This window comes from Cataglyphis hispanica, chromosome 21 (genome assembly GCF_021464435.1).
Source record: "Cataglyphis hispanica isolate Lineage 1 chromosome 21, ULB_Chis1_1.0, whole genome shotgun sequence".
Taxonomy (NCBI): Eukaryota; Metazoa; Arthropoda; class Insecta; order Hymenoptera; family Formicidae; genus Cataglyphis; species Cataglyphis hispanica.
The window spans coordinates 385,438-405,536 of record NC_065974.1 but is presented as its reverse complement, the minus strand read 5'-3'; the positions used below and the strand labels follow the sequence as shown (position 1 = coordinate 405,536).

The 20,099-nt window shown below is 37.8% G+C and overlaps 4 protein-coding genes across 7 annotated transcripts; 2 read left to right on the top strand and 2 right to left on the bottom strand.

Moving 5' to 3' along the window:
• Positions 1-7,962: 7,962 nt before the first annotated feature.
• On the top strand, positions 7,963-11,991 carry LOC126857479 (dynein regulatory complex subunit 7-like). The gene is made up of 11 exons (XM_050606942.1): positions 7,963-7,977; positions 8,522-8,875; positions 9,154-9,565; positions 9,853-10,110; positions 10,192-10,348; positions 10,554-10,617; positions 10,691-10,903; positions 10,966-11,184; positions 11,262-11,486; positions 11,561-11,790; positions 11,870-11,991. The coding sequence occupies exons 1-10, from the start codon at positions 7,963-7,965 to the stop codon at positions 11,741-11,743; spliced, it is 2,100 nt and encodes a 699-aa protein (XP_050462899.1). The 3' UTR covers positions 11,744-11,790; positions 11,870-11,991.
• Positions 11,830-14,705, bottom strand: LOC126857242 (FERM domain-containing protein 8). Of its 4 annotated transcripts, none has more exons than XM_050606466.1 (7): positions 13,854-14,705; positions 13,617-13,772; positions 13,081-13,530; positions 12,499-12,956; positions 12,258-12,416; positions 12,020-12,185; positions 11,830-11,947 (listed from the first exon to the last, which is right to left on the bottom strand). In XM_050606466.1, the coding sequence occupies exons 2-7, from the start codon at positions 13,705-13,707 to the stop codon at positions 11,907-11,909; spliced, it is 1,365 nt and encodes a 454-aa protein (XP_050462423.1). In that variant the 5' UTR covers positions 13,708-13,772; positions 13,854-14,705; the 3' UTR covers positions 11,830-11,906. The 4 variants fall into 4 exon arrangements, with proteins under 4 accessions (XP_050462423.1, XP_050462424.1, XP_050462425.1 ...); XM_050606467.1 differs by having other exon boundaries at positions 13,617-13,769; XM_050606468.1 differs by having other exon boundaries at positions 13,617-13,733.
• A 148-nt stretch (positions 14,706-14,853) lies between these two features.
• On the bottom strand, positions 14,854-16,956 carry LOC126857245 (eukaryotic initiation factor 4A-III). The gene is made up of 5 exons (XM_050606475.1): positions 16,609-16,956; positions 15,921-16,256; positions 15,606-15,828; positions 15,288-15,542; positions 14,854-15,169 (listed from the first exon to the last, which is right to left on the bottom strand). Exons 1-5 carry the CDS (start codon positions 16,748-16,750, stop codon positions 14,917-14,919), a joined length of 1,209 nt encoding a protein of 402 aa, XP_050462432.1. The 5' UTR covers positions 16,751-16,956; the 3' UTR covers positions 14,854-14,916.
• Positions 16,957-17,172: 216 nt separating this feature from the next.
• On the top strand, positions 17,173-19,459 carry LOC126857416 (mitotic checkpoint protein BUB3). The gene is made up of 5 exons (XM_050606816.1): positions 17,173-17,371; positions 17,869-18,064; positions 18,121-18,190; positions 18,473-18,783; positions 18,896-19,459. The coding sequence occupies exons 2-5, from the start codon at positions 17,870-17,872 to the stop codon at positions 19,298-19,300; spliced, it is 981 nt and encodes a 326-aa protein (XP_050462773.1). The 5' UTR covers positions 17,173-17,371; position 17,869; the 3' UTR covers positions 19,301-19,459.
• Positions 19,460-20,099: the final 640 nt, after the last annotated feature.

Genomic DNA, 20,099 nt, shown 5'->3' with positions numbered 1-20,099 from the left:
GCTCTCCACATCACCGACCGACCGACCGACCGTCCGTCCGACCATCCGACGGCGTAGCATAGCATCCTCTCCGGGGTTTCTCTCTCCTGACCATCCTGCGACGTAATCAGCGAGAGAACCCGCGTCGCCCGCTCGCCCATCCACCCGCTCGCCCTCTTCACGTCATCCCATCACCCTCTCCGCGTATCCCCGCGCCACTCGTTCGCGCGCGTTCGCGCTCTCGCCCACTTCCACCCTCTCCCGCCCTCCTTCTCCTTCTCCACTTTGGATCTCGCCACGATCCACCCTCTCTTCGCGCTCTCCACACCCCCTTGGCATCCCTTGCACACGGCGGCTGCCTGCCTGCCGTGGCATGCATCTATCCGGACGTCTATCTACCTATCTATCTCGATGCACTGGGTGTCTGTCCGAAAACCAGCTTCCATTTCTCCGCTTGAGTAAACGGGGCGAGCGCGTTTCCAATCCTCCCCCCTCGTCCTCCTTCCCGCCTTTTCCATCGCGATCGCAACGATACGAATGCCTCGATCCTATCGCGCTTTAACTCGAATCTTTAACTTGTAACGCTAAAGATACCAATCTGTCGAATTGCTCGGTTTTCATACGGACAGTTTCGTTTGAGATGAGAAATGAGAGAGTGTAAAATCAACAGTCGATTCAAACCTTTAACGCTTTACATTATGATGTCAAAGTTTATCGATTGATTATTATCATGGCTTATCAGTTTATTATTATTATCTGTATTAATATGTCTCATTGATGTACATGTCTCATTTAAATATACAACCGAGCGCATTTGCGAAATTACATGTAGTATCAACAGAGAGCGAATTAAAGGGGATAACTAGTGTATTTGCAGAAATTATTCACGATAATATCGGACTTGAGATTTGATAAAAAAAAAGAATGTATATATGTGTATGTATGTGAAAGAGAGAATAATTTTCCATATAAATTATATAATAATATAATAAATATATAATTTATATATAATTTATATATTTAAATCGTAGATTTTTGTGAAATGGATCAAAATTCGATATTCAGCTTTGAATTTTTAGCATCAAAATTCTCGCTGAAAAGCAACTAAAATCAGATGTACGAGAAATAACGAGAAATAAGGAAATATCGCTAAACGAATGCGATTAATGCTTGATCAAACTTTTTCCTCCTATCCGTCGATTTGATGTGCGAAACTTTATATTTTTATATATATTTTATTTTTTATTTATATATATTTTATTTTTTATTTATATATATTTTATATATATATTACTATAATACGCTGAAGAATATATAACAAAATAAGAAATTACAATTTAGTGCAAGGAGACATTTGGTAAACGAAAAAATTTTCGAGACTTTACGACTTCATCGATGATCATTAAGGATTCTAAGAAGCCATTACAAAATCGGCAAGATCATAGATAAGGCACGAACAGGTCTTTTATGACGATAATTATGGAACGCCAACAATAATATTGTACCGCTCTTTCTTGTATTACTTTGTTCTATTTTCTAAATAGGTGTGTGACAAATTCACGAAATACATATAAAGGGCATAAGAATTTTTCATTTTGACTCACCCTTCCTTTTGTTCGCCATTCTTGTCAATCCTATTCACGGGTCGTATTTTTTAGATAATTCGGTTAGCTAGAGAAGATCGGTTAGCTTAAGGGCTTGGTCGAAACTTCTGCTGAGATGCGTTCTTGTCAGCGTCTCAACAAAATGATACACTACACTTTGAATACGTCCACAATTTCTGCAACAAAGAAAAATGGCAGTCAACGCATCTTTTCGATATTCGATAAAATTGTATATGAAATCTACGAAAGTCTCAATACAGCAATTCCCTTTATGTTTCCCATGTTGAATTTTAATGCCAAATCAGATCGTGAGCAAATAAACTGATATCGCGCTAACGATAAACCGAATAAAACGTAATAATTATAAATTAATTCGCAATTAATTGGAGAGAGAGAGAGAGAGAGAGAGAGAGAGAGAGAGAGGAGAAAACCTTCGCATATACGAAAATTACGTATGATCACAATGAACGAAAAAGAGAGAGAGAGAGAGAGAGAGAGAGAATTCGGCAACCTCGCAGCTCGACGAAAGCGCGATCGAAATTTCATTTTAATCCCGAAATCCCGCGACACATAATGGCCATTTTACCACTCCTCTTTTTACTCCTTCTCTTTCTCTCTCTCTCTCTCTCTGTCGCTCTCAGCTTCCTTTTTTTCGCGATACGCCGCGAGCAATTACGAATACGAGCGATGCGAGAACGGGCAAGGAGAGCGAGACGACGAGGACACGACGGTATGGGAATACAATACGGCGTACACGTGTATCTGTTATTGTGATATGGATGTTAATAGGTTAGGGGGTCTCCGGAGAATGTGGGGTGAATCACGATTTCGATAAGGGTTTATATTCCTCCCTCCCTCCCTCTCTCCCTCTCCTCTCTTTCTCTCTGCCTCTGATGCGAGCGCTCTGGCCCTCCCGCTCTCCCTCACCCCCAATCCTTTCCGCGTTCTCTTTCTCTCCGTATTACGCCGTTTCTCTCTCTTCTTCCGGCCGGCTCGCTCATTGAAAACCGGCTCTAGAGCTTCTACCGCGCACGCCGGCCGGCTTTGCATTCGCGCTCACTCGCTCGCGTGTCTCGCGCAATAGTGATAGACACGTACGTATGCGCGCGCCCGTATGTATTTTATAGCGCAGACGTCAGAACACGTGTACCGCTCGTTAGAGAGTATATATATATATAGAGAGAGAGAGAGAGAGAGAGAGAGAGAGAGAGAGAAGAGCCTCGGTGATCGCGCGTCGCGTGTACCTCACGTTACACATACGGTATACGGTAACGATCGGCGGCTGCCGCTGTTCCATCCCTCGGCGACGGATATTCGGCGAGGTCCCTTCGATCCCGTGACACGGCAGCTTTTCTTCTCGAGGCGGCGGATATTAAATCGTTAATAAGTCAATTTATGTTCGCACAGAGAGGGAGAGAGAGCGCGAAGGGTGAACTGCCGAAAAGGTTGCTCGAGCGCGCCGGAAGTGGATATCCGGCAATTCCGAGGCACTGCGAGCACTTTGGGAATTGTTATACGTACACTCGCGTATATATATTTCGTAAATATTATATGTATAGAATGTTTTAAAGTTAAACCATCAAACTTCGCCAGTATGTTTTACGAGTAGAAATAAGAAGAAAGCGTTATGCAATCATCAGTCTCCAAAAGTCTCCTGCATACCAGCATTTAATAATTTTATTTCAATATAAATCGATAGAGAGGAAAAGGCGGGAAAAGAAACGAAGTCGATCCTTCGATCGATGGATCGATCTTTCCGGCGTTCTTCTCAACAACTCGGCGCAACTTCCTCGCACCTTCATCGCCGAAAGTTCTCGAGCGCGCGCGCGCGGTTGTAATGTTTATAAAGTTTCGCCAGAGCTCTCTCTTCTCTCTCGCTCATTCTGCGCGCAATCAACGAGCTATAATCCGTTCAGTTGCACGACAAAGTTTCAAACTCGTCGGGCAGCCGCCCACACGCGGCTGTCCGCGGCGACAGCGACTGCGGCGATGTTGGATGATGAGAGGAGGAAGGATAGGGAGGGGGAGGGAGCGGGAGCGGAAAGGCATACGGAGAGCAATTATGACATGCATGGTAACGTTTAAACGGCGGCGACGCGCCGGCCGCGTTAAATACCGTTGAATATAACATTTCTGTCGACACGACACCCCCTCCCAACCCCTATCCCTCGGCCCACGCTCTCCTCCCTCCGTCGTGCGCTCGTTGCGGCGCGTCATCGCGCGTAAATACTGACGTCACCGCGCGTCGACGTTCGCGCGCCGCGGCCGCCGCGAAACAGCGCTCCGCTTTGTCGCGAGCGCGACGCGTAAAAATAGACGCGTTTTAATGCCTCTCGTCGTCGTCATTGTCGTCATCATCCTCATTGTCGTCGATAGCGCAATAATAGCAGAAGACGTTTACGAGACTCAAATTAGGTAGAAATCTCGATTAAACGATGCAGAATCGCTCGTTGATCGTTCGCCGGCGTGATTATCGTGAAAATACGGAAATCAGTTTTACGCCATCCGAACGAGAAAGAGAAAGAGAGAGTTTCGCGATGTTTCTTTATATATCGTGATCGCGCCGGGCATATTTCATTTCGAAATAGCTCAATTTTTTCAATAAAAATTCTCGTCTTTTTTTCAATATATATTTTCTGAAATATATATTTTGAAAATATCGGAAATATATGAATGTGGCAGCATTCAAAGACATAAACAATTTAATGATGCTCAAAGAGAGTGTGTGTGCGCTCTTCAATATATTCCACCTTAACGAGCGTTCGTTTAGCTCATTTTTAAAAGTACGAATCTTAAAAAAAAAAAAAAAAACAGAAAAAGAAAAATCGTAGAGGATAATGCCAGGGAAAACGAACGCAAAACCAAATAATCTCGAGCGCTACGACAAGCTCGCTCGCTCGCGCATCTTCGACGAAGCGGCGGACCTCATTTTTCGATATTCGCCTTTAACGAACGTTTCCCTTCGTATAGTACGTCCTCTCGAGTTGGTACGGCGCGCACGTAATGATGCCGCGCGATAAAACCGCGCGTCTCGACGACGACGACGACGATGACGGGATCTCCGACTATCGTCGTCGTCGTCGTCGTCGTCGTCGTCTTTCGATCGCGAGAGTTCGACTTTATTCCGCAGTTTTCCACACACCCACACACATACATATACATATGAAGAGAGCAAAGGGATGGCGGTATTCGATGCTCTCACCGTTGGCTCTCGTGTGTACGGTTCGCAGGGCCACGTAACCGCGTAGGTGTAAGCATACGTATATACACATATACACGCGCGTTACATAGATAATATATATATATATATATATATATATATATATATATATATATATACGTGTGCACGTGTGCAAGGCGTTTTCCACCTCGCGTACTTACACGCGCCTCTCTCCACGGGGACGAGAGAGGTAGTGGTACATGTACATAGGCTACGCGGGCAGAGGCTAGGTACTATCTAGTATCTAGTAATACGGGGTACTAGGTACGTGCGCGCCGCGAACGCCAAATAGTGGTTCGCATATTCAGAGATAGCGACGTCGCTCAGCGCGATCGCCCCTGATTTAGGCCCTCGTTCCGTCCCATTCTCTCTTCCGTACATTCTCTCTCTCTCTCTCTCTCTCGCGCTCTCGCGAATCTCTCCTCCCTTCGTCACCCGACCGCGTTTCTCCCTCGGTCGTCGTTCCATCTTCCCTCGCGCGCTCGCACCACAGGCATATACACGTACACGGGGCGTGTGTGTGTGTGTGTGTACGTACCCGTGAGCTCGCGCGCACGCGAAACACATATATATGCGCGACGACACACACACACAGCGACGATAGGGTCCACGGATAACGTCCTCGATACGCCGCGCGGCAACGGCGGCACGACATCGAGGCGCTCCGAAAAGCGCTATCTCGCAGAACCTCGCTCGGAGCCTCGACTAATCAGCGCTTCGATCCGTGCTTTCGAGCGTCCTACTTTGATCATCGCCCGCTTCGCTCGTTCTCTCTGTGAACGCGACGCTGTGTAACGACGTTGTACCGTGTATAAAATCGGAGATCCGCGCGAGGAAATTCTCTCTCTCTCTCTCTCTTTGTCTCTCTTCTCTCTCTCTCTCTCTCTCTCTCTCTCTGTTTCGCGAACGAATCGCGAGCGTGCGCGCGACCCTCGGCGACGAGATACGTCGATGAAGAGCCGCGATATATTTAGACGACGGATCGCGCGCGTCCATCTTTCGCTTCGACGAGCGCGCGTCGGAGTTTTCGTTCGAATCTATCCGCTTTAAAATACGCCGATTTCGCCGCGTTTAACAATCTCGCGCCTTCGTTACTGCGCGCCATTTTCCGTCTCGCGCGCGCAACTTCACGTCTCTCCCTCGCCTGTTAGTCGAACGTTAAAAAATCTCACCAACGCGAAGCGAAATGGGTCAACGCGTCGACGAGGAGATCCTTGAGAAAGCGATATAATTAATATACATATTCGCGAAATGTATACGCATACGTGCGCCGGAGGACGCGACATTATGGATAATCGGGGTAAAAATACGAGGGCGATGTGAAATTCCGAATTGACTCGGCGTAGACGTTAAAACGACGATAACTAAGCGGAAAAGGGAGCAGGAGAGAAAAAAAAATAAAAGCAAAAAATCTCCAATTACATCTCGAAAAACATAATTTCCATGCAAGTAGTGTGGCTATGTTAAAATCCACATCGCGAACTCTATTTATCATCGCAAGCTGCGCTCGCGATGATTATATTTCACATATATATTCATACCATATAATAAATATCATATAATACATACATATTCATTCTTAAGCGAGAGCGTGCGTCCAACCTAAAAGTGCGTAGAATTGTAAATTACTGCTCTACGCTACTGCGATAATGAGCGCGAACGAAAGCGCGAGCGCGGTCTCGCATTAAGTTCGTGGTTGAGAAACACTGAGCCAGCTGCCGCGGCGCGGTGGTATCTCCGCGTTGTCTGCTACCTCACACCCTCGTCTTGCGTCCCACGTGGATGCCGGTCGAAGGGGTCGCGCGGAATGAGGGTGACGCGCGGGGCCGTGGTAGCGCGGCGCGGCGCGGCGCGGCCGGAGCGACGGACGGGGAGATGAGAAGGGTTTGGGGAGGGAGGGAACAGAGGGGGAAGGACGGAATGACGGCGCGGCGCGGCGCGGCGCGGCGAGGCGAGGCGAGGCGAGGCGTGGCGCGGCACGGAGAGAGACGGCCGAGGGCAACGTCGGCGATGAGGGAAGCGCGAAGGGGGACGAAGGGGAGGAGGTAGGTAGGTTGCTTCGGTATGGGTTGGGTCGGGTGGTCAGAGGGGGCGGAAGTGGGCGAAAGGGTCGAGGGATACCGCCGTTACCGTCGCCGCCACCCACTGACCATCTCTATACCCTACCTACCTACCTACCTACCTACCTAGCTACCCTCGTCGTTGTCATCCAAGCATCTCTCCACTACGTGCCTACAAAATAAAAAGAAAAAAAAAATATCCTACATAACGTCGCAAGACGCTGCGAGAGATCCGCGGGAAGCGAAAGACGACGTGAAAAGCATCCGCGTTCGACGTCTCCATTTGACGGAGATTCTCCCGTGATATTTTGTTCCTCGGCAATTTGTCGAAGAGATAAAAAGTTAAAGTGCCAGAGAAAGAACGAGAAAGAGAGAGAGAGAGAGAGAGAATATTACGATGGATGGAAAGAAAGAGTAGTTAGGTTAGGTTAAGAGAGCGGGCGGAAAATGAGGAAAGTGTTTAAACGCGATCACTGGGACACGCGCGTTGTTACGCGTTTGCGATATATTTTTCCTCCTCGTCTGTTTCTCTCGTTTTTCCCCTCCACTTTTCCTCTATCACTCACCAAGTACGAAGAGAGAGCGAGAGTTGTGCGGCGTTTGTGTGTGTTGTACGCGGTGCAATAAATTCTACTCGTAAATTATAATACAGTGGCGTAGGTCATGGACCGAGAGAACGATACGCACGCCACGTGCTTCCCCACGCGCGTTTGCTTGTATACATTCTGTCTCGCTCCGTTTCACAGCCCCTACCGCTCCCGTCCACGATTACTGAATGTGTTCACGTATTTACTCTTTGGTATTATTATTATTATTACTTCTCCGTTGTGGAGTAATATGAGACACATAGATACACCGCAGCGATTACCCACCGTCGATGAAACGATCTCTTTATATACGACGCAACAGTTGCACAATATCGCAAAATATATGTATATGTATCATGATATATATAATTATCAAGTTTTGACACAATTTACATTAGAATAATATCGATATATTTTGTAAATATGTACACATATATGCTCTGCGACACAATAACATACCTTTGTTGTTATATCCTCTGAGCTATTATTTTCCTTGTTTTTGCTTTTGGTTAATGATCGTTGAGGGAGTAAACGCGCGGAGAGATTTGTCAAGCTGTACAAATTTTTGTAAGGTTGATATCGATATTCCGTTGGTAACTTACCAGTCAGAATAAACTGTTGGTAACTGCATAGTTAGTGTTTTCATCGCAAAAATTGTAAATTTTTGACATGAGAGGACGTTAGCTCACGAGAGTCATACATGACATGAAAGGTGATACATATTATTTACTTAATAATATAAACTTCAATATATAGATTATGATAAATAGTATAGATTCACAATATATATAGATTACAATTGATGCTATCACGTTATCACTATCAAATAATTCGATATAAATATTCAACGTTGTGAAATAATTGACGTTTCAATACATTAATAAAAAAGCAAATAAATTTTAGAAATTTAAAAAATCCAAGAAATTATGTTCTAATATAATTTATAATCAGAATTATTACATATTGACATCTACATTTAAATAACTTATTATTATATATTGTAAAATTATACATTTATTATTACGTAAAATTTTCATAAAAATTACAAAGATTACAAAATTTCTTTTTCAGCCGGAACGTTTATGTTCTCCAACATGGGTATTGCATTTTCAAAACGGCAATAGTTTTGAATGCGCGACGCTTTTGGTAAGCTTATTATTGGGACAAAGTTACAATGCATTTGTGGTGAGCGGATATGCATCACGCGAGCAAGCTATCTGCGACATGACCAGAAGAAATTGTCCGTATTTGCCGGAAGAAGAACGCACACCACCACCGGCCGACATGCCTAAAATTGTCAAGTATCAATTAAAGGCACCACCGGATTTTAGAAGCCAATTTCTCTTAGAGCTGGAAGAACGGGAGAGAAAAAAGATAGATGCCGAATTACAACGACAGGAAGAAGAACAACGGAGGATGATCGCTGTATGCAAATGTGCATATTTTATTTAATCAATTTGTTGTATGCGACAATAACATGAATTCTATTCTTAATTAATAATAATTATTGAATGTGTTACTTAATAAATATGCCGCCTTATTTGACACGCAATGCGTAATTAAAATTTAAGGATAAAAATTATATTTTTTAATATTTTATTATAAGTATTGAAATTTGAAATTTCTTATCTCGGATTTTTTATTATATGTTGATATATATATATATATATATCATAATTGTTTGCTCGATTATATCATTTTAGGAGTTTGAGCGTCCACAGCCAGATAAATATTTCGGTCACAGGATACACGCGTGGGTGGTGATTCTGCCGGAAGATAAAGGCCCGAGAAGTGAAGAAATCACCGAACCGATTTTTATCGAACCTGCCTCCGGAATGTCATACAATCCGGCCGATGAAGACACCAACTTGTTGTATCTGGGGGTCGAAAGTATTTGGAACGATCAGAATTATTGGGTGAATATGCAACCGCGTGAAAAGGGCTGCGCGGAAATTAATTGGGATTTGAGCAAAGTTGAATTCTGGGAGCATTTACTACCTGGTGAACCGTCTGTTACGCACGAAGAGATGAATGAGATCGAAAGAGACGTGATGCATGATAAACATTTGGATATGCCAGCTTCATATGTGAATGAAATCCAAATTCATAGCTTAGGTATACAAATGTCTTTTTTTTAGGATTCGATTCGACATACATATGTCACACATTAGTATAATATGTGTGTGTGTGTGTGTGTGTGTGTGTGTGTGTGTGTGTGTGTGTATCATATATATATGTGTGTATTTATTATATCGATATATGAGTATATTTATTTTTGACATTTTGATTAATCTTTAGAATTTAAAACGTTATTAAAATATTGCACAATAAAATACCTAAATAACATTAATAATTTAATAATTAATAAAATATTAATGTCATTATATGTATTGCTCTCTTAGATTTTGAGAGACGATATCCGCAAGGCAATAAAACGATATTTTACAAGAAGGCCAAGGTGGAGTTATACGCGCCGTATTTTCAAATGGATGGTTTGATACAACGAGTAACTGTTTATAAAGATTACGAATATAACACTCCTGTTCAATGTTATGAGAAGTATTTGAAGAGGAGCGACTGCCTTACGGAATCAAGAAAAGATTTCGATACGGATACTGTCACGGATTTCTTTGAGAAAGGTCGATCGGATCATTGTAAAGGTGAAATAATTTCGAGTAAAATTCTCGTTACTATATGCGAATTTCGTATTGATTTTTGTTAATGCTAAGAAATATCAACAGTGAATCGCTATCTTGCATCTGCTATTGCCTCAATAGACAACGAAAGAGCGATAGACTTTTACGATAATGCGCAATTTGATGGATTATCGCGCATCGAGATGGACCAACTTTATTTGACTCAATATTACACAAATCGTGAAGATTTTCTTTATTATAGGTACAAACCCCGTTATTTCTGCAGCTATTACATATTTTCATCTTTGTTACATTAGTTCTCTTTAGATAAATGTCAAGACACGCGTATATAATGTAAAAAAAAATCAAGTCTCTTATTAACTTTACTTTTAATTTTTTTTGTATTGTAAAATTTTACACATATAAATGTAATGATAAATATGTAATATTTTATATTACTTTAACAGGCACATTGAATTTTCGGTAGACAAAAATATTCTGAAGGATGGTATACATTTTCGACATATTTCAGTAATATTGATTTTAGAAAATCTTAAATTTATTACGCGATGAGTAAAAAATAATTAACTCTTTTCATCTGCAGAAAATCATTGAAAAATATCATAGGAACAAAGAAATCCCAGCTTACCAGGACATAGCCATTCGCGAATTCGCAATGATCGAGAACGAAATTCGCATTAAATTTCATTATGATAAAGATCGGAGTTTCAGAGCCACTCGTACATTCATAAAACCATCAATGGCAGATAGAGGAGATCGTTTGGTGTTTGATCCTGCAATGACCTATGGATACAATGTAATTTTCTTCACAAAAAAATGTTTATGAAAAAAATGACGATATATTTATGTATCTTACAGCCGGATCCGACTGCACCGCCGGAAAAAAATCTCGATCTCTTTTATGATCTCGATAAGCATTTGAAAGATGAAGATCGTTGCATAGTCGGTATCAGGGATGCTGAAACCGAAATCATGGGATTTCTAAAGAGAAGGATCGATGAAAATTCAAATCCGCGGCTCGTGATTTCATTATTCGACAAAAATCGAATAGCCGAAGCGGCATTGGCTGAATCAGAAGTGGTATTCACCCACATCAATTATTTAATTATTCTTTTTATTAATTAAAAGAACTTTACGACGCTGCTTGCCTTCAGGATGCGATAAAGAGTGATGATATCGCGCAAGAGCTCGATCCATTGGGACCATATTTGGCGCAAATAGGCAACCCGGCCTACATCAGTAAGGCAGAAGCGTATATGTTGCGCGATGACTGCTTAAATGACTTTAAGCAGTGGTCTATCGACAAAGCAAATTATCTTCTACGTACTATCGAAAAGCGCGCTTTGGAACTGGAAAAGATGCAAATTTTGCTAACACAGGTACGAAACTCTTAGAGTATATTTTCGATTAGTATCGTGTACAATTATCCCGATTAATATTTATATGTATGCAGTCTGTTGATTTATCGAAAGCGGAGGAGGAGCAGATGCTAGCCAAGATAAATGAGATAACTTTCAATTTGCACGTGCTTGACACATATCTGAATTGGCATAGAAATCAAGTGCCGCAGAGATATAGGGTATTGACGGATCGTTTGCAGCAAAATCCGTACCTCCAAGTACTTCGGAAAAATTAAAAAAAAAAAAAGAAAAATATTGGGAAATTATACGGAAAAACGATTATGTAAGTACACATATAAAGAATATTAACTTGAATAAAAAATTTTTCACATGTTGCAAAAATCATACTTATTTTCATCAAGGAGGATACATACTGACATCACAAAATGTACAATATATTTATTGAAAGGACCACGAGCCCATTTGACCAATGCACCGACCTGAAATAATTTTGAAAAATAAATGTAAAACAACTTGAATACGAGATAGCTTTCAATTTTGCGTTTCATTACCTTCATCATCAAAAGTGGCTAGCGTGAATTTACTAAGTTTATTTGTGAAGTTTCCAGTGAGGGAAATTAGCGGATGATCCAACTGATCATTGCTACCGTCGCTGTTGATAAATTGACGACGGTAGTCCTCGGCGAAGCCAGAAATGAGAGTATCCATCATTAGCGCCTAAAGCATAAATCTCTATAGTTTCATTTTGTAAAAATAACTATTAAATATTCTCAAATGTGTGATTTGTACCTGTTTTGAAAATACTTGCAGAATTTTGTAGACTCGCGCTCCGTTTTCTCGCACCGGAAATTGCAGAAACAAGCAAGGCAAGCAATCCGGATTATTTTCGTCCGAGGGTTTTGCCATCTCCCAACTCAGTTCCGAATATTTTAGCCCTAATAGCAAGCTCTGCATAAATACATTTCAACATGTTATTCTATATATCATGTATATTTTATAAATATTCAGTTTGATATATTGATATACTTACGCACTGCATGTCGTCGACTATATATACACCCGACGTATTAATCGCAACAAGGACCTGCATATCGCGATTGGTAATCCATGACGCGAGACCTCTAACAGGTCGCTCGATTTGCCCTTGAAAGAAGGCCGCACCGTAACACGGTAAGTTCCAACAGAACTCAAGGTATTTCTTGATTAACTTTTTGGGATTCGCATTAGCGCTACCATTATGATTTGGTATTCGCTTGTACTGTTCCAGAAGATGCGCCTCGGGTGCTCCCTTGCCGCCCACTAATCCCAATCCGAGTCCCAATCCTAATAGGAGACTGGGAGAAGCGTGGTGATGCGGGAGAAATCGACCGCGATGTCTTCGGAAAAACGCCAACGTATGGGTTTGCGCGTTATAGGGTCCAAGTTCGATCCGAGCCTGTAACGCTCCTAAAGTAGCATAACGCGCGGGACCATCACATGCATATCGTCCTAAATAAAAGTTAAATTCATGTCTTATATATAAAGAGAGAACTATAATTTTAATGGAAACTGTATAATTTAAATTTCTTTATAGAATAAACCTTCTAGATATATTTTATTTAATGTCACTCACCTTGTAGAACATTGTGTCTAGCTTCTGCATAGAGTAATTCAAGCACTTTAGTATCTTTGATTTGTTCCTCCTCTGCTCTGGACAGAAATATATTTCTACGAAAGTATAGCAAAGGTTCCTCGTCATCGGAATCTTCTACATGAGAGCTATACTTGTTTACGAGATAATTCCACTTTGCAGCCAATTCTACAGGCTTATGTGTTGGACGTAATTGAACTTCCATCTGCGAAGAACACATCCATAGTGCAAAAACTGGTGTAGTGGTTACTAAAGAAAATCTTAATAAACCCAGTTCTGCCTCTGATTGAACTATTGTAAATATCTGCTGTGCCGTCACATTTTGTTCAACTTCCATCGTCAGAAATACTCCTGTCATTAGATAAACAGCTATGCGTATTGTAGGTCTTCCTGTATTTGAATATTGTGGTTGATTTGTCATTGTTTTATTCACTGCGAAGAAAAGGAAAGAAATGTAAGTATTGAAAAATAATAATTCTCTCACTTATAAATTTAGAAAAATTTATATAAGTACATACAAGTAGATGAATGTCCGTCTGGCTTGTAGTCATTTGTATAGCGACGCAGTGGTTGTCCCCTTTGAATTGAGCAATCATTTTGTTGCTCCATTTCCTTCAGAGTTTTTCTATCTTTCTCTTTTTAATTTATTAGTTATTAATTAATTATAATAGCTACTAAAATATATAACAATCAAAAAATGAATTAAAATTGTAAACATAAACATTGTACTATAACGATCAATTCATGTTACTCACATTGATAATATTATTTTTGACTAGAATTTCACAATTAATATATATGTTTAAAGCTACATAATGTTTATAACACGTTCCCAGTATTATAATCACAAAAATAAATAATTTTTTTTGCTTTTGTTGCTAACTCATTATATCCTAAATACATCTTTCCTACATTATTAACATGATGAACCGTATTTATTGGTATCATTAGAGTCACACACATTATCAAAATATTTTTTTACCTATTTTTCTTTTATTTCAATTTCAAGTTTCAACGCGTGTTACTAAGCTCTATCGCGCTGCCATCTGAACAGTGAAGCTGCAGCAATTTTATTGATTATTTGTATGTAGCTATAGAACATACTCTAACATTCCGATATCATTCGTCTTTTTATCAAAATTAATATTTATATAGAAAATAAAATCATTTAGTCTTATTAAAGCCGTAAAATACTTTATTAATAAGAACCACTAATTATCATTTTTCACAATTCTGTATCTACATTTGTATAATTTTATCATTTATAGTGAAGAGATAGAATTTTTTTTACTTATTATTAGTTGAACAGCAATTTTACTCAATTGCAACATTTAGACTCGAGTCCATTGTATAATAAGTGATTAAATTCTCTTAATTAGAAATCTATATAAATTAAATGATCAGGATCGAATTCAAGATCAACAAGTCTCGTCTTTATCACAATGAGATATGATAAATTTCACTTCACATACTATAAAACTCAAATCTTTTTTCTAATTATTACATACCTGCTCTATTCATTAAGCAACTCAGCTACCATGATTAACATTATATTTATATTATTCTTATAAAAATAGTATAAATAGTATAAACTAAAAATAATTTAAAGATCATATGATATTCATTAAAGAGTTCTCAACTTGTAGTTTTCTTGTTGCCATATCATATTTTTAAATAAAATCAGAAATTTCGTTTTTTGAATAAATCATCTGATAATGTATGTGAAAAGTGTGTAGCTAAATGACATTCATAAAGTTAAAAAAAATTGTTGTTTTATTGAAGTAGTTAAACATATTTTCATATATAATCTTAAATCTTTTATATCAGGTCAGCAACGTTCATCGGCATTTCGTCTATTTGTGTAGAGTAATACTGCTCGATATCTCGAAGAATCCTTATATCATCAGTTTTTACAAAGTTTATCGAGACACCTTTACGACCGAAACGGCCCGATCGACCTATTCTATGAATGTATAATTCACGATTATTAGGTAAATCGTAATTAATTACGAGTGACACTTGCTGAACGTCGATACCTCTCGCCCAGACATCTGTTGTAATTAACACGCGACTGTAAAACAAAAAAAGAAAAATAATTATTTATATCTTATAATTATTTATATCGTATAATTATTTATATAAATATAAAAAATCTTAAAATGGTATATTTTTAAAAATTATAATCTTACCTTTGACCAGATCGAAATTCTTTCATTATGTTATCTCGTTCCTTTTGAGGCATGTCTCCATGCATAGAGCACACAGTAAAGTTAGCTTCTCGCATCTTTTCAGTCAACCAATCTACTTTACGCTTTGTGTTACAGAAGATAACTGCTTGTGTTATTGTTAATGTGTCATACAAATCGCAAAGTGTATCAAATTTCCATTCTTCTCGTTCTACAGCGACAAAGAATTGTTTAATTCCTTCCAATGTCAATTCATCACTAAAAATGCAAAAAGTGTTAAAATACATTCATACTTAACAATGTAAAATAAAGATTATTTACCGTTTGACAAGAATACGAATAGGATCTGTCATAAATTTACTGGTCATTTCAAGAATTTCATGTGGCAAAGTGGCTGAAACTAAAACCACTTGTGTCGCTGGTGGTAGATATCGATATACATCGTAAATTTGTTCTTTGAAACCTTTGTTCAACATTTCGTCGGATTCATCCAACACTAACATTTTGATAGCTCTAGTTCTAAGTACACGTCTCTTGATCATATCTATTAAAAATTCACAAAGATTTAATACAAATCTTATAATTCTGTTAAAACCTATCATGTATTCTTAAAAATAAAAATAAAACAATACTTACCAAATACTCTACCAGGTGTGCCAGATACAACATGTTGACCATAATCGAGCTTTCTGATATCTTCCCCAAGATTTGTGCCACCGATACAAGCATGACATTGAACATTCATAAAGTCTCCTAACGCAAGGATGACTTTCTGAATCTGAGTTGCAAGTTCCCGAGTTGGCGACAAAACAAGAACTTGAGTTTCCCGTACTTGTGTGTCCAATGATTGCAATATGGCAATAGAGAAAGTAGCGGTCTTTCCTGTACCAGATTGTGCTTGCGCTATCACATCTCTGCCCTTCATAATAGGTTTAATGGATCGTTGCTGAATAGCAGATGGTTTTTCGAAACCTATATAAAAATAAAAACTATTGCTCTTTGCGTATTTTGGAACAATGTCACAAACTATGCTTTACTGCCTGAATGTCGTTATAAATTTGTTAATATTAAAATAATAAAATTAGAAAAAGAGAGACATGTAAACTTCTGCAATACATATACATTGAAATTGCTAATGATTAGAATGGAAAATTGCCATAGTCACCGTTTTTATAAAACGGAATACGTATAATCGTTAATCATGCATATACAAATACAATAATTTATCTTTATAATCTTAAAATTAAAACTGATCTAAAAAGAAAATAAATCACAAGGAGAATTTGAGGTTAGAGATTGATATAACGAGCAAAGAATGCCACACCATATGCATAGATCCCGCGTAACAATTCATCGCGGAGACCCATATTATCGAAGGTAGGAATAACTTCGACATCTTCGCTGGTTTCAAACTCGACGTTTGATAAATCCTCTGTTTGCGCCACACGACGTGATTTATCCGCCATTTTATCGAAACGTTTTCTTCTCTGTCGAGTTCACTGATGCAACGCAGTAAGCAATAACACAGGGTTCCACCACGTTGTAATATAGAGGTTTCTCAAAAATTCCCGGATCCCGTTTTGTTAAATGAATCGTTGTTCTAATCTTTCAAGTTTACAATGATAATATCTGATAACAAATCGAAACGTTGAATATATAACTCATGGAATTTCCATGTGTGTAAATAATATCATTGGGTGCATTTACAAGTGTAGCATCGCTCATTGAATGCTCAGTGGATTGCTCAGTGATTGGCTGCTATTGTTACAAAAATTTTGGAAATTCTCTATCGGATAGCCAATCGGTACGTTCGATAAACTAGTAACTTCACGCAGTTGGTCACGCGACTGGTCAACGGAAGAGGAATGCGATTAATGCGATGTTTGAACAGAAGCGAGGGAGAAGAGCGCGATAGAAATTCCTACGGTGATTTTGTGGCGTAAACTTTTTTCTCTCCATTTTTTTAAATTATATATTAATAAGTATACATATATATATATATATATTTAAATAGAGTGGATAAACTTGTATTACATATACAATTGAAAACTTCCTTTTTCGTCTATACCGCTCCTGTTTTACATCAAGTAAGTAACAAAAATTTCGACTGACCCGTCACTTGTCGAAATTGTTGGTTATATTTATGAAGCATCAAATTTTTAGCGAAAGATTTAGCAAAAGATTAAAAATTTCCTTGTGTGTTTCTTTACTGAATTTCCATTCGCTGTAAAATATATGCATATATGACGAGTGTTCAGTGTTTATTTCTATTAAATGTAATTTAATTAATTTTTTAATTGTGTATTTTTGTTAAATATAATCAAAATTGTGTAAAATATAATCTTGATGTTTAGAGTTTTTACATAAAAAATAATGAAATTCAAGTCTGATAAAAATGATCTAAATGAGTCAAAATTCTTGAAAATATTTATATTATTATTAACTACTTATAATAAAATTCCTTTTTTTTATTTGTCTTATAATTAGCACTAATTTAAAAAAAATAACTAAATGCAAAATTAATTAAAACTCAATACAGTATTTAATTGTAAATACTCATCAGATACAAATGTGCTTCTAATAGAATGGAATCCAGGACTGAATTTAAGATAAAATCACCACCAACTGATGCAATTTCTGCAGTGGAATTTGGACCAAACTCTACACAATTTTTATTAGTATCATCATGGGACAGTACAGTGCGATTATACGATATCCACGCAAATACAATGAGATTGAAATATAATCATGATTTACCAGTATTGGATGTTGCATTTCAGGTATAAAAAGGATTTCTCACAATGGTAATTTTTTTTTATCATAAGATTGCTTGCAGGATGCTGTCCATGCATATAGTGGTGGATTAGGAAATACTTTAAAGATGTATGACATAAATAGTAATACAGGTATTAATACATTCTCTTTTTTTAATTTTGCTATTTATACATAATGTTAGAATCCCATAATGATAATTTTCGATGATAGTTTTATATATCCAGCAATAAAGCCCAATGTACTTTATAGCAAGTAGATATAATTTCATCACACAAACCTCTTAATCGGAATTATATACATGGTGATTTGGCTAGATTCAAGTTTAGAGTTTTCGGTTACTAGGCAACAGTTTTAACATAAAGTTCTACCCATTATTCCTTAGAATTGCATACATGTAATGAAAATAATTATAGAATCAATAATGGGTACACATGACAAGCCAATCAGAAAAATAGAATATTGCGCGGCTGTAAATGCCATACTGACTGGTGGTTGGGATGCTGCGGTGAAACTATGGGATCCACGAACACCCACTTGCGTCGGTAGTTATTTGCAACCGGAAGTTGTTCTCGCTTTGTCTGTATGTGGCGACAAATTTGTTGTGGGAACAGCGAAACGAAAAGTTTGTATTTGGGATTTGAGAAATATGGCGGGCATGTTTCAAAGACGAGAAAGCAGTCTAAAATATCAAACGCGCTGCATCAAAGGTTTTCCTAATGAGCAGGTACGTATTTCTCTTTTACAAATATTCTGCATTTTATTTAATTCTTACACTTTTCGATATAACTACTTATATTAAGCTTTTTACCTTTTTTCATATTTAATGTTCCATTTAGGGATATGTATTAAGTAGCATAGAGGGTCGAGTTGCTGTGGAATATCTTGATACAATGCCGGAAGCTCAGAAGAAGAAATACGCATTCAAGTGTCATAGAATAAAAGAAAATAATGTTGAGCACATTTATCCAGTCAACGCCATTAGTTTTCACTCTGCATATAATACATTTGCCACTGGCGGTTCGGATGGTTATGTGAACATCTGGGACGGTTTTAACAAGAAACGTCTGTGCCAATTCCATCGTTATAACGCCGGTGTAGCTGCACTTAGTTTCAGTCATGATGGTTCTGTGCTCGCAATAGGAGTCTCGTATTTAAACGAAGCTGAAATTCCTCCAGGCGGCAGTGACGAACGAGAAATTTATATAAGATATGTCAATGATCAGGAAACTAAACCAAAATAAAAACAGATATTGCATAAAAGAGCATGATTATAAAAAGACTATTACTAAACAGACGTGAATCTCCTCAATGTATATTCATTTCAAGCAAGAAGAAAAGATGAAAATGGAGAGAAACGCATTGTGTAATAAATTGTAAATAAATATTTGATTATTAATTTATATACATTTCAATGCAAAAAATAATGTCATGTTAAGATTTAAATTAGATTTAACAAAAAAAGGTGCATTTTATAAAAATATTTTTTATTTTCAATGAACAGATTAGATTTTGTGCCTTCAAATTCTTTTGCTGTTATTGATAATATTGTATGATACTAGTATCTTCTTTTTTAATATTCAGTATGCCCTCAATATTTTACATCTTTCTTTATCTTCTTCATTACAAAAATATTGAAGTATTTATTTTAAATACTTCCTGATTAAAAATAATGATCTCTTTAATTTATATGTATAGATATACATAATTACACACACACATATTATACATATATATAATTAATAAAGATATTATACATACGTTTATAGATATATTAAATATTTAATACAATATAAATTATACTTTTTACTGTGTATGATAAGAATAAAAGTTTTTGTATTTTTAATAAGATCATAAAGATGAAAATATAGATGCAAATAGAATTAAAATGAATAATTGTGTATATTGTATAAAATTTATATATTTACTAAATAGCTTTTATTAATCAATACAATAATTGCAATAGTTACAATATTTTAAGAAATAAATAATTGATTTTTTTTTTTATTATGTACGTATCAATTGACATTAATGCTGGAAATT